Raw genomic sequence first — 25,083 nt, 5'->3', positions numbered from 1 at the left:
GTGGTCAATGGTTATTTTTTTCTCTGTCAATAGCATAATGGACATTCCACTCAATGGGGACCATTTTTCATGTCGGTCAGACATGGTGACTGACTGAGACACTGAGTGAAGCAGGAAACATTTAGTTACAGGGCCTCCTTGTGGCCATAATGTTCTTTAGAGGTTGGATAAGGGAACATCGCCCCCAAGTGGACACACTGTTCACTGCCTGTTCTTTAGGCATGTGAGTCAATGAATCTCCGTGTGCAACTTGACCCCATTGTGTATTAATATACTTAATTTTAGAATTAAGACCTGTGTTTTATATCTGATAATTGTGGAACACAAAAGTCTTTGTCCAACCACAGAGACATGTTGAGTGTCCTAGTGTGGACAGTCTTTATTAGACACATAATGGTATCATTATTAGAGCATCTGCAGTCTGCCAGTAGTCTGTTTGGGAGAGGGTGGTGCCAAGTATAGGATTGTCACGCATGAAAAATGGAAGACAGGGAGTGGGAATACTTGGCCAGCCCAATGTCACTCAGCTCATTTTCTAATTATGGGATGGCTTAGAACAAGTGAAGCACAGCTGTAGGCGCAGGCCAAGGTGTTTATGAGGCTGCGTCATTTTCACTAAGATTTCATTACTGCATTACATAATGCCAAGAGGACTTCTAGAGTGACTCATCAAATGAATTACAAGCATGTGCTGAACTATTACATCTTTCCTGGGCTCCCTATCCCTTATTATGAGACAGGATGTCTTTTTTAGGAAATAACACACAAGTTCAGGGGACTTACCAGTGGGTCTATACTAAAATGGAGCAGGCATATTTTTTACTGTCTTAATAATGTCATTGGTTTGTTTGAGTAACAGCATTGACTTTAATACGGTAGTGCTTTCAATAATTTTCTGTTTATTGAAAAATATTACATGGATGAATACATTGAGGTCATTCATTGGAGCTTTAAAAGAGACAAGAAATTAATCTACAAAACACACACTCACAAGAGAACCACAAAAATCAATGAAACATCAAAAATGCATTACGTAAAGAAAAACAGTTGCAGTGCATGCTAACTCTTACCAGGTACACCATCTTTCACAAGAGACAAGGGACACGTGTTCACATTTATTTACTTGGCATCCAATCTGGAAAGAAACATTCTATAAATCAGGGGTTCCCAATCTTTTTTGGCAGGTGACCCTATTTTGATGTCACAAAATGCTGGCAACCCCAATCATTCACAACATGTGAGAGAAAGCACATCTCATCTCTGCTGTAACATCCAGTTGAAAGATATATATTTCTATGTCTTAACAAGCTAATTTGTTTGTTTGACTAACTCACCTGCTTGTTTTGCTACTTTGTTTGGAACGTTGATCAAGCATTATTACCCATGATGATTAATGTGGGATGTCTAAGTTTATTATTGCACAGCTATATTGTAATGAAGGATCCGATTAGTTACTTAACTTGGATATCATGGGGGTTTTAATATTATTATTCATATATAGGCCTATTTTTATGTGGTGTCTATATATTTTAATGTAATGTACTGATCAGTTGTAAGATACCCAATCTCAGCCGACCCCATTCGAATTTCAGGCGATCCCACATGGGATCCCGACCCCCAGATTGGGAAACGATGCTGTACATCTAATCTTAACTGCCCCCAGTGTTGGATGCCCAGATTCTGAAGTGGGTGAAATTGCTTGACTGGTTGTACATCTTCAGTCAGAGTTAACAGGACAAGCCACTTTGAGGAAACCCTCTCAGCATAACGCTGATCCTGCTGTACGGATTTGATTGGCCATGATGACATGTACTGAGGCAGAGAGATGGACATGCTGCCCCCTCATCCAAGCTAAGGTTTCTGTAAGACACAGAAATGTGGCAAGACAATTGGATCATCTTACAGGACAGATAAATGCCCTCTGCACAGCAAAGGGAACAATCATTTAAGAACGCTAGTGGCCCCAGGTTGACAATTATACTGAACATACTAATATATTTTAGGTCAATAGCAGCTGAAAAGAGACGGGTGGGATTACTGGCCAGGTATGGTGGTGATGGTCACCTCCACAGCCACTTCTCACTCTCAGCCACCCACACAGGTGACAAGTAGGAGTCCCAGCATGTATACTGAGCTGAGCAGGTGTCACAGCTCATACAGTACATACGCTGCGCTGAGCAGGTGTCACATCATATACAGTACATATGCTGCGCTGCGCTGGATTGCTGGCAGGATATGAGCGGGCATTTGTGCACTTGCACAACTGCAGCTTCACACATTCTCTCTCTCTCTCTCTCTCTTTCTCTCTCTCTCCCCTCCCTTCATCTGCTCTCTCGCTTCCTTGCCATCACACAATATCAGCACTGCCCATGACTAACAACTCTAACCCTCTCACTATAGCAACAATAAGACAAAAACACCATGGGCATGGTAGGCTATTTAAAGCGTCGGACAGAGCGGAATTTCATCTTCATGAGGATGCCTGACAAACGCCTGAAAAGAGACAGAGAAATGGTACATATCGTGGATTAATTGACATCACCAGGTAAACATCCATGCATTTTTTTCATGTACGGAGCTAGCAGGTGATAGGTGTCACGAGACTCTAGTCAAAACAAGTCCAACTCAAGCTGTGGTTATAAAGGTGTGATGTGTGAGCTCATTTGAGGAAATGTGCAAACAATTGCCCATAAACGTCGGTAACTGGTTTTGGAAAAGAGAAAGACTTGCGTATGTATGTGTCAAAGCGTGTTTAAATGTGTGCCAAAGGCTAACAACTGGGGAGCAGTTGGAGCAGATCAGATTCTACCGCTCTCTCTCTCTCCCTCTCCCCCCCCCTCTCTCTCTCCTTCCTTCTCTCTCTCTCTCTCTCCCTGCCTCCCTCCAGACCCCTAGCACTAGCTAGAGTACATAATAGACCCAATGTTAGTAGGGAGAGCTGGAGGGGGTTGTGGGCAAACAACCATCTTGCCCTTCAGTGGCTTGGAGAGGGCAGGGGGTCTGGCAGCCCTTAGCCCACACAGGCCCAGACTGTAGCCAAGCTCACGCCTCCACATCCCCCCACCACTCGCTGGGCTGCTTGGCCTGCACACAGCACACAAGCTGGCAGAGAGCAGCAGGCCTGAACATTGAGCAGAGAGGCTGAAGACAGCATGTTCTTTTGAAAAGACGTTCTGTCTTCTGTCTGAGTGTGTGTGTCTCCCTCTCTCTCTGTGTGTGTGTGTGTGTGTGTGTGTGTGTGTGGCAAGTGTCAATTGTGAGGGAGTTAGAAAACGTCACTGCCCTTCCATCCGTTTGGATATGTGATAGTTTTAAGTCAGTGCTGAGAAAGAAAGAATTTCTAATCAGAGACGGAGTGAATTATATATCAGCACATTTAGTGTGTATTACCAGTTGTTTCATGCATTTACCCTGACTATGTAAATACCATTTACAATAGAAAAATCATGTTACTGTTAACCCTTAAAGGAGTACCGTCACACCGGTGTGACAGGAATGTTGGGAAATTAACATTCTAAAGAATACCTGGGTTCATTGAATTCAACATAGAATTTTAGAACCTTCAATTGTTGCGGAACTTAGAATGTTCAAAAACCTACGCCTTTAAGGGTTAATCATAATGTACATTCTGTCACGGTTCAGACAGACGACCAGAGGACCACAATTGCGTCACACCAGAAAGTTTATTAAACTTAAGGGAAAAGGGAAGTAGGGAGTGAGTGAAGGCTCCAGGGGTTACCGGGAATAACAGGGATACAGGGGTTCCAGGGGGGGGGGGGGGGGAACACAGACACAACAGGGCGGATGAAACGAGGCAGAAGTACAGTTCAAGGGAAATCCGAATTCGTAGTAGCAAGGCAGAAGGCTGGTCAGAGTTACCGGGATCGAAGAGTAGTCAGGAGTCGTTACGGCAGAAAGCAGGTCTGGTTTTCTGGGGCAGAAGAGTAGCCAAGATTCAGGCAGGTCCGGGGTCACAAAACAAGAGTCAGCCAGAAGCGCGAGCAAACTGGTTCCGGGTGTGAGCTTTGCAGACGATCTGACAAAGGAGAGCTGAAAGACAGGGCTTTAAATACTGGGAGAGGTTAGTGGGTAATGCAGCGCAGCTGGCAGAGTAATTAGAGCAGAGCAGAGCAGGGACAGGTGGAGCTAGATAGGCTGAGTAGAGAGAGTGGTGAGCAGAGTGGAAGATAATGGAAACCAATTAAGGTGGTAACCCGGTAGAGTGAGAGGGCTCATGACATTCTTAACTGAAGAATGACAGTCTTAACAAAAGAGGTAGTAAAGTAAGTGAACAATGCCATTTTGTAATTCAGTACTGCTTTTCTGAAAATTGTAAATGTGTAAATTATACAGTACAATAAATATGATCACTTGATGATATGATCACAATGATATTGTTGTAATGTACGAAATCTTTGATCTAAATCATAGAGCAGCCATGACTTGCTTGGCCCCTGAGGTTCTATGGAGGTTGATGGAGCTCCACGACTCTGTGTCTCTGTGCCTGATGGAAAGTAGGGTCCGGCAGAAGACTCTGGCCAGGCATGGTCAGGAACAGGGTCTGGCCAGGCATGGTCAGGAACAGGGTCTGGCCAGGCATGGTCAGGAACAGGGTCTGGCCAGGCATGGTCAGGAACAGGGTCTGGGACAAGGGGAACCACAGTGCTGGCCTCTTCTGCCCACACCACAGTGTTCCTCCCCTCTGGACGAGCACAGTCTGCTACATGCCTCATGGAACGGCTGTCTAGAGCAGGTCAGAACCCTTCTGATCTGCGGTGTGAAGGCTGACTCCAGGTGAGGCTAAATACAGTCGCCACCACCAGACACAGATATTACCACAAAGTGACCATAAACACTTCACTTTACTGTATTGTACTGTTAACCTATGGAACCTAACATAAATATTTATAAAGGCTGATTCCAGCTGGTCTCATTATAAAGTTGAATAATGTAGTAAAATCACTAGCAAAGTGCATAACCACCTTATCTACGCCTAGAGACACCCAAGGCTGGACACCCCTCCACCACGTCTCATTCCGAGGTCACCTTCCCCTGGTCAAGCTACTGCTCCAGTCAGGTCAGGTGGAGGTCAACTGCCGGGACTTCTTCAACTGCACCCCTCTACACCGCTCCTGCTGGGCCGGGCACAATGAGATAGCCCACTACCTCCTCCAGAGAGGCGCCTCTCCGGTCATGCGCTCCAGCTCGGGGCAGACACCCCTGCACCTGGCGGCCGCCAACGGCCACTCAGCCACGGCCCGGCTCCTGCTGCAGCAGGGGGCTCTCCTGGAGGCCCAGGACTTCCACAGGTGGACGCCCCTACACTGGGCAGCGATTGGGGGATGGGGTGAGGTGTCAGACCTACTGCTGGATAATGGGGCAGACGTGGAGGGGGGTAAAGGTGGCGGGGCCAGTCCTCTGCAGCTGGCAGTGTGGGCAGGGAGCGAGGAGAGTGTGAAGCTCCTCTTACATCGAGGGGCGAGCGCCAACACCGCCGGTCCAAGTGGACGCACAGCCCTGCACCTGTGTGCCTGCACTGGGGACACAAAGGTGACTGGTAACAATATTGTCCACTGCACTCCTATTAAGATCGTATGTGTCATTGCTTGTGCTTCTCCCTCAGACCTTGAGTCACAACCATAGACTATATAAAATAGGTCACAACATTGACATAATAGTGTTATAAATAAAGATGATGATGGCATATAGAAGACTAAGAAGCAATAGCAGATGATGATTTTACTTCTACTTACTCTAATGCTTAATAGCACATTATTTGACTGCACTCAAACATAGTCAACCAGTCCAATAAATTCAGCATTAAACAACTTGACAGTATTCAGAGTCTCATTTCAGATTTCATTTAGCTGTGTGTACTTTTAGGTGATCCTATCTATCAACAATCCTTGAAGCCTCAGAGAATGTGTATTCAAGGACTCATTGACCTCAGTGTGTACAGTCACATTACGGTCCCAGTTTGTTTGTGTTCTGTGTTTATCTGTGAGAGGAGCCAAGTGCACATGCAGGGGAACAGATGGCAGCTGAGTGGACGAGGAGCACTAGGCAATGCTCCGTGCCTTTAGCACCATTTGATCCCTCCTCTCTCTCTCATTTCCTGCTCTCTCTCTCTCTCTCTCTCTCTGTCTCTGTCTCTCTTCTCCTTATCTCTCCTCTCTTCCTCTCTCCTTCTCCAATACTCTGACCTCCAGATCCTTAAGCAGCTTCTGGCAGGGGGTGCCCTGGTGGATGTCACCGATGGCAGCCTGGCCTCGCCTCTCCACCTGGCGGCCCGCAGTGGTTCGCGGGAGGTGGTACAGCTGCTGATCTTGAGCGGTACTCCTCTAGAGAAGCGGGACCGCCTACTAATGACCCCACTGCATTGCGCGGCCCTTGGGGACAATGAGGACACCGCGCGACTGCTGCTGCACTATGGGGCCGAGGTTGATGCCACAGAAAGACTAGGCCGGACGCCACTTCATCTGGCAGCAGAGAGAGGCCACTGCAAGGTGAACTCTTCAAGAAATCTATGTGGGATGTGGATTAGTCTATGTATTTTAAGTATTTTTATGGAGACAATGTAGCCTATAGGTCTACACAAGTTTATTATTAGTATTAGCAGCTTCTGTTTTAAATGCTTATAATATCTAGCAATAACTCAAGTTACAGCTATTCATGACAAACACATATTTATGATTTCCCTAACCCCCAGGTCCTAACAGTACTCCTGGAAAGAGGTGCAGACTCCATGCTGAGAACACAGTGGCTAGAAACGGCAAAGGACATAGCCCAAGAGCATGGGCAGCTCAGAGTTTTACAAATTATCCAGGAACATCAAACTACTCCAAAAATAAACAGAAAAAACACCATTCAGACTGAGTTGTAGTTGCCTGCCTGAATTAAGACATTGGAGGAGCAATATGAGCCTATGCCTAGCCTAATCACATAGTGAATTTGAAACATAGGCCAGTTATCATCAGCCTACTAGGATACTGTGTATTATACATTTTGGCAGCTGTACCAGCTCTGACTGTAGGCTACTCATATCAAAATACACATATCTTGAATTATTTTTTTATGAACTTGACGGTTGATTTGGAGCAATGTTAAGATGAGTGCATTTGTTCAGGTAGGCTAGAATAGGCTACGTTTATGAACAGCGCAAAATGTCATTCTGCTGTTATTCTCCTATAGTCCAGTCATTTTTTGAAAAAAGGTTGAACAAATTGCAACAGAAGAAAACTTAACTGATTTTGTATCCTCAATTTGTCCTGAGTAAGGGAAAAAAAGCCCCGATAGGGGAATCCCAATAGGGGAAAGTTTAGAAAAAGACCTAAATATACCCTATTCATGCGCCTATACAGTATTTTTCTCATGCAAATAGGGGAAAAAAAATTAACCTTCACATATCACCATGGAAATTACTGGGTTGATTACTTACTGTACATCAAGACAAACAAAAAATGTATTATAGGTTTTTTGAAATTGTTTGTTAACATGGGCAAACAGGGCATAATGTAATTACGTATAGATAAATACCACAACGGCTAATAGTCCAGGCAAAGTTGAAGACGGACATGATAATGTCCAAATTCGACAGAAGGGTGCAGATGGGATAACTGCAGTTAGCCTCCAAAAAAGTGACTCTATTGTTGTGACATCTGGCAAAAAGGTACATGCTATACTAATGAATATAGTTTAAGATTAATAATTAACAATGCATGCCTATGCATGGGTCATGGTTTTACCAAAGTCATAGAACAGTCATAGAATAGTCAAAACTATACATATTCTAAAAGCATATGCACTGTACATGAAATATAGCATCAATCAACTTATGTCCCATCTTCCTCCATTCCATGCATAACACATACTCCTCTATTCTGTATAGGCGAATCAAGTGAACAGCTGATACATTTTGGCCTGCACTATTAAGGGAAACAAATTAAATACCATAAACTATATATTTTCTGAAAGCATATACCCTCTAGAGGAGATATAACACAATTTAAGACATTTCCCATCTTCCTCCATGCCATGCACAATACATTGCCCTCTATTCTGTAAAGGCGAATCTAGTGTAAAGTGGATACATTTTGGCCTATACTGTCCAGGGAATCAAATTAAACACCATAAACTATATATTTTCTATAAGCATATACCCTCTGGATGAGATATAATACCAGTTAAGACATGTATTATCTTCCTCCATGCCTTGGACAATTTGTTTGTCAAATGTTGCAATTAGTTTTGGGTCACTATAGCCTACATTAACTATACATAATTACATTATGCCCCGTTTGCCCATGTTAACAAACAAAAAGCTTATAATACATTTTTTGTTTGTCTTGATGTAAGTAATCAACTCAGTAATTTTCATGGTGATATGTGAAGGTTAATTTTTTCCCCCTATTTGCGTGAGAAAAATACTAGGCGCATGAATAGGGTATATTTAGGTCTTTTTCTAAACTTTCCCCTATTGGGATTCTTCGGGGCTTTTTTCCCTTACTCAGGACATATTGAGGATACAAAATCAGCTAAGTTTTCTTCTTTTGCAATTTGTTCAACGTTGACCCCTATTTTGGCTTAAAATGACTGGACTACTATGAAAGTAAATGAAACCCAACCATAAAAAGGCCTATTACATGAACGATTGAAAAATGCATGACAGAACGTGTAACCACTGCTGACTGTATTTGTGGCAAGTAAAAATAATAATAAATAAATAAATAATAATTAAAAAAAAAACCCTTTGCGGCTGTTTTCCATAGACTGTAGCCTAAAAAAAATATTTTTTCCGTTATTACAATGTGCGCACGTACAGGTGTTACGTCACCCATGAGCTGTGTTCGCTTCCTGCTTCTGCCACAAGCGACTTGTGTTTGATGGCCAGCGAACGTCGGACCGAAGATGGCTACTGGTCCCCCGTCTTCAGTGACCACTACATCTAACGTTAACGTTACCGTTACTAATAATGATGGGATACTTATTGGCGATAAAGTCTACTCCGAAGTTTGCCTTACTATCGATAATTCTCTCATACCAGAGGAGAGGCTCTCTCCCACACCCTCAATGCTGGATGGCCTGGACTTGCATACTGAGACAGATCTGCGGATTTTGGGCTGTGAAGTCTTACAATCCGCTGGCATCCTTTTACGATTGCCACAGGTAACTGACATGTTATTTTCATACTGTGCTTCCACCAGTGTTAATGTGTTCTGGATACCCAGTTATGTGTCATGTAACTGTTATTTGTTTTCATCATTTGCTTTTCTAGTCTGTGCTCTAACCTCTAACGTTGGGTATGTTGTTGCTAGCAATATTGCTAGCCATGCTAGTTATATGCCAGATAACGTTAGCGAGTGGGAACGAATCGATACCAGCTATGACTAGTATTTGCTGTTACCCAAATATAACATTCTCTGTTAAATTACGTATAGGTCATCTTTAACTGCAGCTAATAATATAAAACTTGGATGTAGTTTGACATGTGTCGTATTTATGGTGTTGATTCTTCAAAAAACAAAATGGCTGACCCTCATCGTGAAGCTACATGATGCAAGCGATTTATTCTAACCATTTAACATTATATGTAATTTCTGTCTGTTCTGTAGGTGGCCATGGCAACCGGACAAGTCCTTTTTCATAGATTTTTCTACTCCAAGTCATTCGTCAAACACAGTTTCGAGGTAAGTTAAAGTCACCTAGGCACCTTTTTTGACGGCTAACTTAGCTAACCAACGTTAGGTAAGCCGAGTGCTACATGCGTAACAACAACGTTCTGTCTGGGCAGCCATATTGTACCAGAGACTTTTTTAGCTTGCTAGCTTCCTAGGCTTACTAGAAAGCGAATCATGATGTAACTTACCGTAGTGAGTGTATGTGCCTCGTGTTGTAAGTTGACAGACTGAGCAGACAGGCAGCTGTACATGAGCTCATGTCAGCAGGCGTAGTTACGTTATACAATGTTATTTTGGTTTGTGTAGAGCAATTTAATTCACTGCTAAAGTTAAATGAATGAAAATGCATTCTTGAGTACAAGTGTTCCCACTGAAATTACTGTGTTTATTGTCTTCAATCCTTTTAGATCGTTGCCATGGCCTGTATCAATTTGGCCTCAAAAATTGAAGAAGCCCCCAGACGCGTAAGAGACGTGATCAATGTCTTTCATCATCTAAGACAGATAAGGGGCAAAAGGTAAGCATTGCTTATGGATCTTTTCTGTGTTTTTTAAAGAAACAGTTCTCTGTGTTCTGTCTATTGTGCCAAAATATTCCATCCAGACAGTCTTTCTGTTTTTAATACTGTCAACACTCATCATTTAGTCTAAATGCTATTTTGAATAGATAATTGTAAATGTGTGCACAAGTCTGTATGGTGATGATGAAATGTCTTAATTTCAGTGCTCTTCTGTTTTGACTCATGTACTCTAAACCATTTTAAAACTTTTCAGTTTCCTCATCAGTCATAATTGGTATTAACAGCAAGTTAGTCTGCCGCTTACTCCATCAAGTGAAATGCGTCCAAAATGTTTACAAGCCTGCATTTACTTGTTTTGGCATATTATTTTTTGTGTGAAGGCAGAAACCCTGCCTTTGTTAGAACACAGAATTGGAAAGAATTGTGTTCATATATAAATCGGTACCATGGTATTAACTTGAATTCTCTTTTCCCTTGCAACCAACTAACAGCGACCAGCTACATTTACCAAAGCCTGGGTGATGTGGAATGGTACGTAGAGATGAAGCTGTCGGCATGGCAACAGTGAGCGAGGTGTCGCTTCCCCCCCCTCCTCCGCTGGGAGAAGCCAGTGGTCTGTGTGCGGTCACTGGGATTCGGGGACGACAGGTTGGCCGCTGGTCCGGGGCCGCTGGTCCGGGGCGTCTGGGAGACTCCTGTATTTCAGTTTATGCTTAATGTCTCTGCTAACACTAGGTGATAGCATTCATTTAAAACAAACAAACAAACAAACAAAAACTCACATGGCTTTTACAGAAATATCATTTGCACATTTGAAAAATGTTTGCACTGTCATATCAAGCATTAGTTCTCACTGTGCTTATTGATATGTTTATTACAAGTGACTTGCAGAGTACCCTGTTCCCGCAAGATATGCAAGGATGTTGCATTTGCCCACTTAAATCTTGAATTGAGTATGTTTGTATCTGCACAGAGCTCACATTAAGCAAAGTAAACAAGTTTAAATAATAGGAGGTGTATAGTTGTTTAAATAGTACATCAGTAGGCTGTGGTTTAGTTGATGCTATGGAATGCATGTGTATTCATGTGAAGGTTAATGTCAAGGTTAACCAGATATAGGTCTGAAAGCAGGACATGTATGTTATTTTTGAGGTTCTAAAGTGAGAAGCTGTTAAGATTGAGTTGTATTACCACAAAAGAAATTTCAGTTGTTTTCAGAGGTTTCATAATTATTATTTTTAGCGATTATATTAGCCTAGGTGAATTGACATGTATTATCACCTCTTTAAGAGCATATCTGGGTGCTGTTATGGGATGGTTATGTACTGTAGAATGACTGGTATGTCAGTTCCATGGTATAAGAAGGCTGAGAAAGTGGTAGTTTTTAGCCCAGTACTTTTTTTTGTAACATTAGAAAGTAATTATCTAGAAGCACACTTTCAGAGTGTATACAGTTTTAACTAATGCCTGTAGTAATCAGCAGGATCGTTATGGTCTGTAAATACGGAAGCAGTCTTGAATACCCAAATCACTGATGTAGGAAGCTCCATACACGTTCTGTACAATTTTAATCTGAAATGTATGAACACACGAATAGTATATTAGGTTGTGCTATTGTTATTGTTTTTTTGTGGCTAGTAGCCTGTGGCATTTCACGGTTAGCACTGGGTTGTTCATGTGCGCATGTGATGTTGAGAGCAAATGATTGAATATGCTGTCCTGTGTATGAGTGAAGTGGTGCAAACTATGTTCCTCTGTTGTATTTAAAGTTGTCGCTATGATGAAACCTCATCTGGTCATGTCATATTTGAAGGGTAATTTCTGCTGTGTGCAGGAGTTAATGAGTGTGTGGCCTCATGTGCACAGTTGATAAAAACAGTGCACTTTGTGGTTGTGTAATGATGTTTCTGTTGAAGCTATGATAAAGTGACAGTGGAGCACCTGGTTACCTCAATACGTGTAGCAAGACTGAAAGTTTTACTGAAGTTACAGGAGTCAATGAAACTGGACCTGTTGCCTTTAGTTGGTTGGAAGGGAAAACAGTTTAGATGAATGAACAGAAGGGCACTTCACTTGTCTTTGTTCCTTTTTTCCTTTTGTTCTTTTGATTTGTCTGGGAAAATCTTTTCATTTCTCATTTCCTTTATGAATCAGAAGCGCAAGCCCATTGGTTCTTGATCAGAACTACATTAACACCAAAAACCAAGTCATTAAAGCCGAGCGGCGGATCCTAAAGGAGCTGGGCTTCTGTGTGCACGTCAAGCATCCACACAAGGTGAGTAACGTACCACCCTCACAGACAAGCAGCCCAGTATGGATGGAAGCTCTTATACCTAGTAAGATGTTTAAAAACCACAGTCCACAGACACAGTAGTCTGTTACAGGGAAAAAAAAACATCTGTGAATTTGTAACCAAGTTCCCCCACACATAGTGTTCCGTGCACTAGAGGATATGCATGAACCTGTTGTGGTTTTTCAATCTCTTTCAGATTATCGTCATGTACCTCCAAGTCCTTGAATGTGAGAAGAACCGAACGCTGGTCCAGACTGCCTGGTAAGTTTGCGGTCTCCAATATGCAGCTGTGTGTAGATGGCCAGATTGCTAACCTGCTAAATGACTGTTTGCCTGGATTCTGCGTAAGCTTCCTGTTTTTTTTTCGCCAACTCAAAAGTTATCTTTTCGTAACACTTGTGTGTGTCTCTCTCCTTTTTAAAGAGAAATGGTTTGAATCTTTATTTTCAGTTAGTTTCCATATATGGAGATCTCAGTTTAACTTTGTACTTTTTCTCTACTCTTTGATTAAAGGGTAGTCCATGATGGTAAGTCTCATAAAGAACCTCTGAGCTCTGCTCCTCCAACCACACTGACCTCAGGAATCTCCCCCCTCATTGGCTGCCCCTTTCGAGACAGCCAATCCAGTGCGAGCTCTCTACCCGAGATTCACTGAAGGGGGCCTTTTCCATCTGGCAACATCATCTTGTTTTCTTGGGGGTGTCCAAAGGATTTGTATTTTTTGTTTTTGCTTCCCAATTGTACTTATCTTCTGAAGTACAGTAGATGTCTAGACTGTATTCTAGCATTCTATCAGCAGTTGTTTATTTATAACAATTTAGCTGTAAGTTAGAATGTTCCATACATTATAAGTGTCAGGTTTGTCTTGCACTTACATTTTTTTCTAGAAGAATTCTGATGTCTTACTGTAACGTCATACTTATCCCAAACTCATATGGTCTTCAGGCATGTGTCTTACAGGACGGCTCCTGTCTCCATGGACCTGTTGTGACGTCGCCTTTCCCTGAAAAACTGACCTTTAGCTTGACCGTCATTGTAGAGTGTTAGAGGTTGTCTGTAACTGAAGGTCGGGAGGAGTTAATAGTTAACGGAGTCTTTCAGTTCAGTCACACGGTCACATGGACTCATCAATACTAATACTTCCATGTGAAGTAGACGGGCCTCAGTTTTGAGGGGCAGCAGCACATTTACCATTTTCTTTCTGTTGCCTCCCCATCACCCTGCTGTCTGTTCGTCTGTGTGTGTCCGTCTGCCTGTCTTAGTCTTAATTTAGTCCATATCCTTTTCCATTTTAACCTACCAAAATGCCTCCATTTTGTTTAGCCTCCAGATGACGTAATCATTAATCAGTGCAGTATGTAGTGGCCTTCAGCTCTTCTGAGTCTATAGCCATGTGAGTCATTACTAACCAGGCTGGCTCTGTAACTAGGGAAACCCTTTGTGCCCGGTACTGTGGCCATGCCCTGAGCAAAGCCTCGCTTCAGCTCATCCCTCCCCTCCCCAGGGGCCTGTTGTTCAACACACTGGATTTGACCTGCATGCCATTCTCGCAATGCAAGCAAATATCACCTTGGCGCCCCATCCTCCCCCATATACCCTTGGACCTCCATTCAGCTTCATGTACATGAGACCTAAGCATTGCTGATGCAGACCTTGAACTCTCCCAGACCATGAGCACAGTAAGGCGCCCATGGCCTCTTTTAGATGCTTGCATATTTTTTGGGGATTGGTCAGCTATCAATTGCATGTGCAAATGGGGTCCTATTTTTGGCATGTACAGGTGTTTTAGCAACCTTCTTTTGAGTTCCTCCTTCATTCCTTTTTGTTTATTCTGTTAGTTTGCTGAATGTCTTACTCTTTGTCAGAGGACACCCTGTAGCTTGTCTGTGTAAACACACTGGTTCAGAGAGCTTAATGTGTACATGCCTACATCTGTTCTGCATGGAAGTACCCTGGACAGAGAGCTAAGAGAGGGAAAAAGGACAAAGCTAATCTTGAATCTCCATAAATGTGGCTAAATTGACTGCATTACTTCAACATTTGTTTTCAAACTGGTTTCCTTTTTCTTCATGAGGGAGGGAGGGGGTCAGCGTGTAGGTGTGCAAGAGGAAGCTGCAGTGTTGCTCTCTCCATTTTGTCTTTCAGGAACTACATGAATGATTCTTTGCGGACAAATGTGTTTGTGAGGTTTCAAGCCGAGACCATCGCCTGTGCCTGTATTTACCTCGCTGCCAGAGCCCTGCAGGTACAGTAAGACCACTAATATGAACACCACCACCACCACCACCATCATCCCAGACCAAAGCACATCTGTCCACAACCATGTGTCTCCAGCACAACCATGTGTCTCCAATGGTGTTGTGCCAACATTGCTTGCTTAACATCTCCCTTTTGTTCTGTCAGATTGCTCTGCCGTCTAGACCACACTGGTACCTGCTCTTTGGAGCTACAGAAGAGGAGATTAAAGAGATTTGTATCACCACACTGAAGCTGTACACAAGGAAGAAGGTGACTTGCACTTTCTCCCCACGCAGAGCTGAGATTTCCCATCTTTTTGTTTGCAGTTGAACTTTGGCCAGCTGGATGGTCACAATGGATTGTTCCTAAGATATCCATACTTGGAATGACTTCTTGTGCTGGGAAATATGTTGTTTTGTTTGTTTTTGGCTTTTTTGTTTTGGTGACCAAGTGGTCTGATAATGTGTCTCATGTTCCAGCCAAACTATGATCTGCTGGACAAGGAGGTGGAGAAGAGGAAGGTGGCGCTACAGGAGGCCAAGCTGAAGGCCAAAGGCCTGAACCCTGACGGCACCCCAGCCCTCTCCACCCTGGGCGGCTTCTCTCCAGGCTCTAAGCCAGGTGAGTCCCAACCACACCCAAAACTGGCCCTCCCCCTACATTGCTAGCCATCTGGCCGCATAGTGGTCAGATACCAGTAGGAATGAAGTTGGATTTGAACTCTTTTGCTCCCCACATGGCAGGATCCCCCAGGGAGGTGAAGGCCGAGGAGAAGTCCCCGAACGGCCAGACGCTGAAGCCTGTGAAGAAGGAGGCAGAGGAGCGGGCACAGAGCTCCAAGAGCCCACACAACGGGTAAGCCTCTCGCCAGCTCTGCTCACACGCTAGGCTGACACGCCGTGATACACGAGCCATCAACAAGTGTTGACTTGCTCCATTGTGTTTCAGTCTCAGGAAAGAAGGCAAGCCGAGCCACAACAGCAGGAGTGGCAGCCACTCACGGTCCAGGACAAGGTCACGTTCCAGATCACGTTCTCCCAGAAGACAGTATGTCATATCCGTCCTTTTTCTGTAATAAAGTAGATTTTTTTTTTAATGATGCACAAACTGTTACACTACTGTTGTTCTTTTAGACCAGTTTAAATACTGGTTCATTTTCCCAATTTTATGAACATCTTGCGAGGGATAAATTGAGAATGCATATGGTGTTTTAAACACTAAATTTGGAGTAAATTATAGTAACCATGGTACAATTCTCCTGTGTTGACTGGTGGTCTATCTAACCCTCCTGTTGTTTGTGTCTTAGTTATAACAACAGACGCAGCCGCTCAGGGACCTTCAGCTCGCGCTCACGGAGCCGCTCCCACAGCCGCAGCCCGTCTCCACGGCGACATCAGAACCACGGCATCCCGCTGTCGCCCCTGCTGCCGCACCTGAAGGCCAAGCAGCGCGAGAGCGGCGAGTCCAAGTCGGCCGGCCGCCACACGCACAAGAGGAAGCGCTCGCGCAGCCGGTCCAACAGCAAGCCCCGCGAGCGGGAGCGGGAGCGGGAGCGCCTCTCCTCCTCGGACCCCAAGAAGCACAAGCACGAGCGCAGCAGCGGGGGCGGCAGCCACCACCGGGAGCGACGGGAGCGATCGCGCTCCTACGAGCGCTCGCACAAGAGCAAACACCATCACAGCGGCAGCAGCAGCAGCCACTCGGGCCACAGCCGCCACAGACGATGAGCAAGGGGGGGAGGGCGACCCGACACCCTGTCAAACCCCTCCCGTTTCTCTACCCCTCCCCTGACCTCCCTCAGTCTCTTCTTTCTGTCCTCTTTTCCTCTTTTCTGTTCTGTCTATCTGTCTTTCACAAGCCCTGTTCAGTTTCATGTAGTGCTGTGGACTGGGAGGAAAAAAATCATACAGTTGTATAGTTGGTCAAATGCCAATGTATTATGGTGAGAGCTTTGATTTTTAAAAAGCAGAATGTTTGTTTTTGTTAGGGAGGGGAAGGGAAGAGAAGTTCACCATTGAAGAAATATTCAGGAAAGACATCAAGACTTTGCACAGTTCAAAAGAGGAATACCAGGTCCACTCAACCTTTTTTGTTTGTTTATTTTTTTTTTTTGGACTGACGTGTGTATATTTATAATACATACATATATACAGTTGTACAAATGCAAAAATGGTATTTCTCTAGAAATAGACTTTTTTTTTCTGAACATCTGGATGCAGACTTTTAATATAATTTGAGTTTTTTGTGTTTTGGATCGTGGTTTAAAAAAAATACAAAAAAACACTGGTTTTTAGTCTGCATGTGTTTGTCTGATTTTTACTTAATAAAAATGTGATCTAATTCTCAGTTCTTGATTCATTTTCCTTCATTTTTTTTTATTCTGAATTTTTAATCTTGTGTGTTTAGTCAGATTATCAAGTAGTCAGATTTGCTCGTGGTACCCATGTTTCTTCAAACGTGATGAGTGAAATCAATCTTTTTAACTTTAATTTTTTGAGGAATCTCATGGACCTATGAAACAAATGACTGATCATTCATGTTTCTAGGTGTATGATGCATCCCATATTCATCTAGCAGTAATCCACAATGAACTGGAGTGGTAGGGAAAGGATGCTAGATGTATTTATCAAGCTCATCAGATCAGTTGCCTACATATCGAGCTGATGGGAACCACCACAGATACATTCCAAGCCCAAGCCTGTTTCTAGAAGCGCCGTTTCCTGAGAGACTGAGGATGTGAACAACAAGGACCACTGACCACCATGGCTAACTGTGGGTTCATTGCAATTCAAATGTACTTTATCTGTGCACATGTTGTGCTGCCTGATTTTGTCACCTAAATGTGTGGAAGCTGTGTAAATATCAGACAGTTGTGTGATGACTGAAGTAATACAGCCAATATGCCAGTAGAGGTCACTGAACTACTACACATGGGTGCATTGGACATTGTCTCTATACCAACTGGGGGTTGAAAATTGGTATTTGAATGACCATAGCACGTATTTTGAATTTGAACAATGGCTTATGGTTTACTAAGTTTGTGTAACATCAAGTCCTACTGGGATCCTACCTAAATCCTACTTTCTAAAAATGTCTTAGTAGCGTTTTACTCACAAGTATGCAATGATAACATGTATTGCACAACGTTTAACCCTCATAGAAGCAGCATTAGTAATCACACTTATCAAAACACCCACATCCTGTAAGCGTGCAGTTTTGGTCTCACACATTGACATCAGCCCAACTCAGCCCATCCATCATGTCTCCACAAGGCTGCCCACAGCCCCAACCAGTCATCTCACAACTCACCCCCCTCCTCCCCCTTCCCAGTATAGTGCTCTGTCTTCAGCTCCCTCCTCGGGCCTTGAGATCAGGTTGGGATGGATGGATGGTTTGGTCCACACCCCTCTGTGGGTAGACCTCACTTTTTGGGAGAAGGGTTGTGTGTGTGTGAGAGAAGGGGGAAGGGGGAGAGGCTTCTATCTTCAGTGAAGCAACCACTGGTGAGGCCAGGGCCAAAAGGCTTTCTCCCACACCCACACGCTGCACCACCTCATCTGACAGGCGTGGGTGGAGAAGGCCATTCAGTCCAGCAATGATGCGTGACCCAGGCACATGCACACACACACACACACACACACACACCACTACCTCCCAACACACTCCCCTCCCTGGAACCTGTGCATGCTCATAGCAGATGCATGCTGTTGTCAAGGGAGCAGAAGCGCAACAGACAACACACTCCGCCTCTTTTAACCTCTTCAGAATGTTGCAGGGCCAAAGTGCTGCCTCGTGCTCCCGCCCACTCCTAACCTTTCTGCTCCGAAGGTACTGAGGCACTGGACACATCACGACAGCATGCTGCTCCCCTCCGCATTATTCATTTGCTCTTTGACCTTCAATCAGCCAACCTGGATCCGGCAATAACGCAAAGATGCTAAAAAGCAAAATGCGTGCTTCTCTACCGGTAATGGGATTGCAAATGATTTTCTCTACGTTTCACTTGTAAATGAAATGAGTTTGTGTGCATGTGTTGCAGGGATCATATTGACTGACCGCATTAGTAGGACTTGACCTTCTTCAGCCAGATGCCTGGATGCATACTCGTGCCTGATTCAGCGTGACGTAATATGATAAACAGTCAGGGAGGACACTGATGGCTGTGGCGTGTTCTCTGGATAGAGGGCGAGGGAGTTAGAAAAAGAGTGGAAATAGTTTTCAGTTGGCTCACAAAAGAGTTTGTTCAGGAAACCTTGTCTATGGGGGTTGTCTGTAGGCACACGCTGGCACGCTCTACGGTTCACAAGCAGGGACTCACTGTGGTTTAGGCTGCGTCGCTTCCCTGCATTCCCCAACACTTACTTAGCACCACTATCACGTTCACATTTTCGCTACGGTTAATGCTAGGCATTCTTCAGCCCTGTTTCCAGGGCAACACTAATTGCAGGTGTGGGCTGACGCTGACAGGAGGTACGGAATTCCAGGAAATTCCAGGTGTGGCAGGGCGGGCGGCCAAATGCGACCTTTCTTCTTTGACGTATGATTTAGCTGAACTGCAAAGTGCAAGTGAAGCCTGCAGAACGTGTAGGCGACATTTTGGTGTGTCTCAGACCAAAGCATGAAACAGCAGAACAAAAATGTAATCAATATCAGAGAGTGTCACAACAGAGCCTAAAGACCAAACCCTTGTCTCCAAAAAGTTTCCTCCCTCCTACTAGATGTGCTTCCAAGGATGCATATTAGCAAATCTAATTAATGCAGGAGGCACTCTCAGTAGGCCTTTCTTCTCAAAGCACAAAACCCCCACAAAGCAACATGCTGTTTTTTATCTGCCGTGACAGGCCTCACAGCTCAGGAGTTTCCGTTCCATTGGCCGCTGTGGTGTGAGAACAGCAGCTTCCATTCATTCTCCATAACACACATACACACACACACACGCACAAACATTCTTACAAAGTACAGGAAATTCAGGGGTATGATGGAAATAAATGATTTGTCTCTTGGTAGTTGACATGAATTGACTGTGTGTAGCACCGGAATGAGAGAAAAAAAGTCAGAAAGGAAAATAATAGTACACGGCCCATGGAGAAATATGGCTAACGGAGCATAGGTCATCCATTTTCTGTATACAGACGTATAATTATGGTTGTAAGTGTTAAACACACATGGCAGTGGATTCAATGGGAAATATTTACAGCATTTCATTTTCTTTATTTTTTAAAACCAATTTTTCTATATTCCCAGGAGAGGTTCTGCCTGATCACAGAGCAGGCGACTCCCACTCCATTACATGTATCTGTGCTATTGTCTCAGTCCATTTGCTTCTGTCAGTCCTCATCACTTCTAGTGTCACTGACTGATGTCTCATCATCCAGATCCCTCATTGCCCTCCCCCCTCTGCTCTGCCCAGTCTGAGCACTTTACAGCCCAACGCTACAGCACTCCTGCACTACCCAACATCAATGGAACAACACGACATCAAGAAATGGCCATGCCATGCGGGCCTTTGTTTTATTTTTTATTGTTTAGATGTGTGTGTGTGTGTGTGAGTTTGTGAGTGTGACAGCAGCACTGACCCGGTGGCTGGAAAGCGTGGGGGTGTTTATGCCTCCCTGGCAGCTGCTGAAAGACCTGAGGACATCAAAGGCGTCCAGCGGAAGGAGCGGGAGCGGCGTGGAGGCGCAGGAAGAGGCCCGGGGGCCGCCGCTGCTGCTCCTCATGAAAGGCTCCGGGGTCAGAGGTCACCGCTGCATCTGGAGGGAGGGCCAGAGCCGCTGGGTACACTTCAGCGCACCTCGGTCAACATGACAACAACGCAGGAGGGAAGAGAGCACACACACACACACACACACACACACACACCGCACACTCAACCCCCCACAAAGACTCTGCTTGTGTGTGTGTGTGTGCGTGCGTGCGTGTGATCCTGTCTGGAGACCTGAAAGAGTGAGAGGTTGTGAGGAAGGAAACAACACTTGTTAATTCTTCATCTTTTCAAGAACTCAAAGGAGGGGGTCAAGTGTGTGTGTGTGTGTGTGTGTGTGTGTGTGTGTGTGTGTGTGTGTAACTAAACTGGCACAGGAAGTAGAATTGAAAGGTGTATAGAGAAAAAGATTTATTTAGCTACGTAAAATGACTTGAAAAGTCTTCCTTGTAAATAATAATAACTAAAAAAACATTGACATAATCCTATTTGTCTTTCCTCATTGAGCACATGGTACAGAGCATCTACAGGCCTGCATATAAAATCGTCTACGAAAAAAAAATAAAATAAAAAACAATCAAACAATCAGCTCCTAGATCCTGATGATTGAAAGGTGTCATTCTAAGCGTGTGGCCTGCTCACGTCTACACTGGGCTCTGGCTGTGTGTCTGGGGCTGAAACCGGGCTCTGTGTTAGACGGAAGACGGAGGAGGAGCTAGGCCCCCCCCCCCCCACCCCCCCTTTAAGAGGCTGTGTCTCGCCCATTTAAGAGAGGAGGGGAGAAACACCCAAAAACGTTCCATGTGTTGCTTCTGCCAAGCAATTAGAATATTCCATACCATACAGATTCCAAGCTTTCCTCGAGTCTATTCATCAAAAGAGAGGGAGGGAGGGAGGGAGGGATGGGCAAAGAGAAGGGGAGGGAGGAGAATGGAAAGACCTTACAGGGAATGAGTAATGTCAATCACGCACCAAAAGCAGAATAAAACAAGTCCAGAGACACAGGGGAGAGGAGTGGGAGAGAGCGTGCGTGAGACAGACCTTGTGAATGACTGTGTTTGTGTGCGTGCGTGTGCCTGTGTGTGTGTGTGCGTGCGTGCATGAAAGAGGACCTTGTGAAAGGCCGCGTGTTTGTGTGACTGTGGGGGAGAGCGTGTGCGTCTGAGTAAAAAAGACCTTGTGTTCGTGTGAATGTGTGTTGTGGGAGTCAGTGTGTGTGTGTGTGTGTGTGTGTGTGAATGAGAGAGAGCATGCCTTGGGAGAAGGGTGTTTACATCTGTGGGTGGCTAGAGATGAGTTGTCACGCTCGCTCTTTCCTGCCTCTGAGTCTCCGTGTGTGCGTGTCTCTGTGTGTGTGTGCGTGCGTGCATGTGTGTGTGTGTGTGTGTGTGTGTGTGCGTGACAGAGCAAGAGAATGAGAGTGAGCAAGTACATGTCAAAATCTATGTCAGTTAGATGATTATTGATAGTCTGTCATCCTCTCTTTTCCAGCTGTATGAGCAGCCCAGGTGTGTGTGTGTGTCTGTGTGTGTGTGTGTGTGTTAGACTCGGCCGTTCCTGCTCATGAGCAGTGCGATGCGCCGATGGGCTTCGCTGGCAGAGCTGGAGGGTCTCTCGCCGGTCAGCCTGGGTAGAGTGGGCGTTGAGTGGGACTGGGACGGCCCATGCCAGGAGGCCGCGCTGCGTCTCTCCCTGCTGCCCGCCCACGGGCCCCTGGGGGAGGGGAAGGTGGCGGTCAAGCGGGGAGGGGAGGGCCTCTGGGGGACGTCGGGGGCCGAGGACGAGGGGTCCGGCGCGGGACGCCTGAGCTGCAGGAGCTGCTCTCTGGCCTCGGTGAGCTCTGCCGTTAGCCCCTCCCTCTCCTCACACTCACGCCGCACTGTCTCCTGCAACAGCTCCGTCTGCCACAGAGAGAGAGAAAGAGAGAGAGACAGAGAGAGAGAGAGAGAGAGAGAGCGCTTCATTTTCTTTTTTCTATTTTCTTTTCTACAGTATAACACGATTGATCAAACTATTACTGTACCTTTAGTAGCATTAACATTTTACATTTTATCTTATTTTTCCTTTCATTATTTAATTTTATCTTTATACCAATATCATGTAAAGTTGATTATTAACATGTTATACCTGTAGCTTTGACAACAATGACTTTATAAATTCATGCCAATAAAGCAGCATTTGATTTGATTTGATAAAGAGAGAGAGAAACATACAAGAGTCAAGAGTTTTATATCATACACACATGGCTTCAATAGGTTTACAAAAATATTATTTTATCTTATTTCTAAGTCTATAAAAAGCTAGTTATTGATTGTTCGAGATGTAGCTTTATGAAATCTGGCTGTAGCACGCTCCAAAATTAAAATATCCAAGAGATCTGAATATAGTGAATATTTGGTTCAAACCCAAAATGGAAAGGTGGTCTATGCTGCCATTAATATCATTTTCTTTTGTAAAATAAGCACTATATCAGAGCCAAAAGGTTTTACTTTTGTTTATTTAACCAGTGTTCACATCTTTACACCACTGCAACTTATAAGATTACACCCACAGATTAAAAGGAGACGACAAAGACAGAGAAAAAAAAGAGATATTTCTGTCAAACCTATAAAGCTACATATCCATTGTGTGAGAGAGAATAGAATGGAAAAAAATGATGCAGAGAAAATATATTTTGTGTGAAATAGTGCCTGCTACAGACATGCCAACCCACCATGTCCCTTGCAGCTCCTAAGAAAAGCAGACAGCCTTTATTGTATATATATAAAACATCAGAGCTATGCACTGTCCCCCACAGACACTGCTGCCATAGCACACAAAGAGCTGCGTCTGAGTTGACAGGCAGCAGTAGGACGTGTGGCAAGCGGCTGGGTCAGAGCTGAGCCCTGACACACACACATGGAGCCGTGGTGCGTGAGCCGTGAGCATGGCGCTGGGCCCCGGGTTGCAGTGGCACAGCGGAGGCTGCCTGAGCGCCATGTGTGTGCGTGTAGCTTCTGCAGTCAGCCAAGAGCCACCTTATCTGATTAATTAGAGGTTTACGGGGGAAGGGGGGGGAGAGAGAGAGGGGAAGCTATTGCTCGTGTGATAAGTCAGACGATGGAAACCGCAGCCAGCTCGCGGCGCTCATTATGGGATGCACGGCTCAAGTCTTCTGACGTGCCGCAAGCGGTGTGCTAGCACTTACCAAGAGCCTTTTTTTTGAGAACGGGGGGGGGATTGAGGGCTTCTCATCTTTCTCTTTCTTCTCTGGCATAAATATCAGCAGATCTGTGACAGACGAGGCGGCGCGAGCATTCCTCTCAGTCTGGGCCGTCCACATCTGAGGCCGGACCACAGGCGCACATGGGCGCCACATTGAAGCCATTTAGCCACGGCGCATCGTTTTATTTCAACACCACCCCCCCCCCCCCACGCCCCACGCCAGTGCTCCAGGTGGAAACGGCACCACCCTGTGGCCAAACTCCAGTACCACAGGGGGGAGAAATGTTTCTCTTCAATCACACCCCTAGGGGAACAAACAACTCACCCCCTCTCCACACACTCCCACCCACACACCCACACACACACACACACACACACACACACACACACATCTGCTGACTGTGGGCCCTGTAAGGCAAGCCCTGCTGCTTAGGGACGGCTGAGCTGGAGCCCCTCTCCTGGAAGTGTCTGACGTCAGCGGGCTCTATTCGCAGGCGCTCCCCACACACACACTCACTCACACTCACACAAACACACTCACACACACACACACTCACTCACACACGACATGTGCAATGTTAGGTCTGCTGACCTTATGTGCCTTAAGGAAGGGATCTGGACAGGCTAAGTGAGGACACTGTGACAGTGAACTCCCATCAGCCTTTGCTTCGCAATAACACCTCGTAAGGTGACGGCGGACAGTGAGCACAATCTCTATCACACATACACACACACACACACACACACACACACACACACACACACGTGTTCCATCACAAACCTCTGCCTCTGGAACTATTTTGGCCAGAGGAGCTGTGAGGGACGTTTGGTGAAGGGCAGACATTTTGTCACATCCAAATACAAACAGTAGGAGTTGACGCCGCTGTCTCCTGAGTCAGGGAGGAGGGCGGGCGGGCGGCCGGGCGCGTCCCACCTCCTCAAGCCCACTGTTATGATCACGGGCTTAACTCTCACACTGCAAAACAGAGCACTTCCAGCTGTGTGCAATTACTCTCACACTGAGACAGAGATAGAGAGAGAGAGAGCAAGGGAAAAAGAGAGAAAGACAGGAAAAAAGGGAGAGAGACAGAGAGAGAGAGAGGAGGAAGAGAAAAAGACAACTGAAGCCTATGGCATTCAGAGTGAGTAAACTATTTGCATATAAAGAATGCGCGTTGGTATGTGGTTTCATGCAGAATGTCCCCCCCCCACCCAACACACACACACACACACACACACACACACACACACAGAGCTCTGAGGAGTCTCTTGCATGAGTAAACCACTGTTTGCATATTGCTGTGCCTGCCAGCACAGTCTCGGCGTCCCGTGCCGTGCCCAGCCCTGAGGTGACCTGGACTCGGTCATAAATACATAATGGCCGCTCCAAGGCTTCAGTCCAGCCCTCACATCTCAGCGCTCAGGAGATGGGAAGGACAGATGAACA

The 25,083-nt window shown here is 45.2% G+C and overlaps 3 protein-coding genes across 10 annotated transcripts in view; 2 read left to right on the top strand and 1 right to left on the bottom strand.

The window, feature by feature from the left end:
* Positions 1-2,337: 2,337 nt before the first annotated feature.
* Positions 2,338-7,287, top strand: ankrd67 (ankyrin repeat domain 67). Of its 3 annotated transcripts, XM_042063287.1 has the most exons (6): positions 4,191-4,283; positions 4,432-4,542; positions 4,624-4,794; positions 4,998-5,550; positions 6,210-6,506; positions 6,710-7,287. In XM_042063287.1, exons 1-6 carry the CDS (start codon positions 4,255-4,257, stop codon positions 6,881-6,883), a joined length of 1,335 nt encoding a protein of 444 aa, XP_041919221.1. In that variant the 5' UTR covers positions 4,191-4,254; the 3' UTR covers positions 6,884-7,287. The 3 variants fall into 3 exon arrangements, with proteins under 3 accessions (XP_041919220.1, XP_041919221.1, XP_041919219.1); XM_042063286.1 differs by lacking the exon at positions 4,191-4,283 and adding an exon at positions 2,338-2,545 and having other exon boundaries at positions 4,432-4,794; XM_042063285.1 differs by having other exon boundaries at positions 4,432-4,794.
* A 1,548-nt stretch (positions 7,288-8,835) lies between these two features.
* On the top strand, positions 8,836-17,074 carry ccnl1a (cyclin L1a). Of its 3 annotated transcripts, XM_042063283.1 has the most exons (11): positions 8,843-9,165; positions 9,612-9,686; positions 10,085-10,194; positions 12,352-12,472; positions 12,687-12,751; positions 14,636-14,735; positions 14,894-14,998; positions 15,208-15,349; positions 15,472-15,583; positions 15,677-15,775; positions 16,035-17,074. In XM_042063283.1, the coding sequence occupies exons 1-11, from the start codon at positions 8,908-8,910 to the stop codon at positions 16,453-16,455; spliced, it is 1,608 nt and encodes a 535-aa protein (XP_041919217.1). In that variant the 5' UTR covers positions 8,843-8,907; the 3' UTR covers positions 16,456-17,074. The 3 variants fall into 3 exon arrangements, 2 of the variants coding, with proteins under 2 accessions (XP_041919218.1, XP_041919217.1); XR_006022850.1 differs by lacking the exons at positions 15,208-15,349; positions 15,472-15,583; positions 15,677-15,775; positions 16,035-17,074 and adding an exon at positions 13,004-13,017 and having other exon boundaries at positions 8,837-9,165; positions 14,894-14,983; XM_042063284.1 differs by lacking the exons at positions 14,636-14,735; positions 14,894-14,998; positions 15,208-15,349; ... (1 more) ...; positions 15,677-15,775; positions 16,035-17,074 and adding an exon at positions 13,004-14,573 and having other exon boundaries at positions 8,836-9,165.
* Positions 17,075-20,828: 3,754 nt separating this feature from the next.
* Positions 20,829-25,083, bottom strand: part of lekr1 (leucine, glutamate and lysine rich 1) — an 80,583-nt gene continuing 76,328 nt past the window's right edge. For all 4 annotated transcript variants that reach the window (XM_042064306.1, XM_042064307.1, XM_042064308.1 and 1 more), the window contains one exon: positions 20,829-22,333. In XM_042064306.1, the coding sequence (XP_041920240.1) occupies positions 21,974-22,333 (360 nt within the window). In that variant the 3' untranslated portion in view covers positions 20,829-21,973. The remainder of the gene's footprint in view (positions 22,334-25,083) is intronic.

The sequence above is a fragment of the Alosa sapidissima genome, chromosome 15, assembly GCF_018492685.1.
Source record: "Alosa sapidissima isolate fAloSap1 chromosome 15, fAloSap1.pri, whole genome shotgun sequence".
In the NCBI taxonomy this organism is placed as follows: Eukaryota; Metazoa; Chordata; class Actinopteri; order Clupeiformes; family Clupeidae; genus Alosa; species Alosa sapidissima.
The sequence above is the reverse complement of the archived record's forward strand: the minus strand, read 5'-3'. Positions and strand labels throughout refer to the sequence as shown.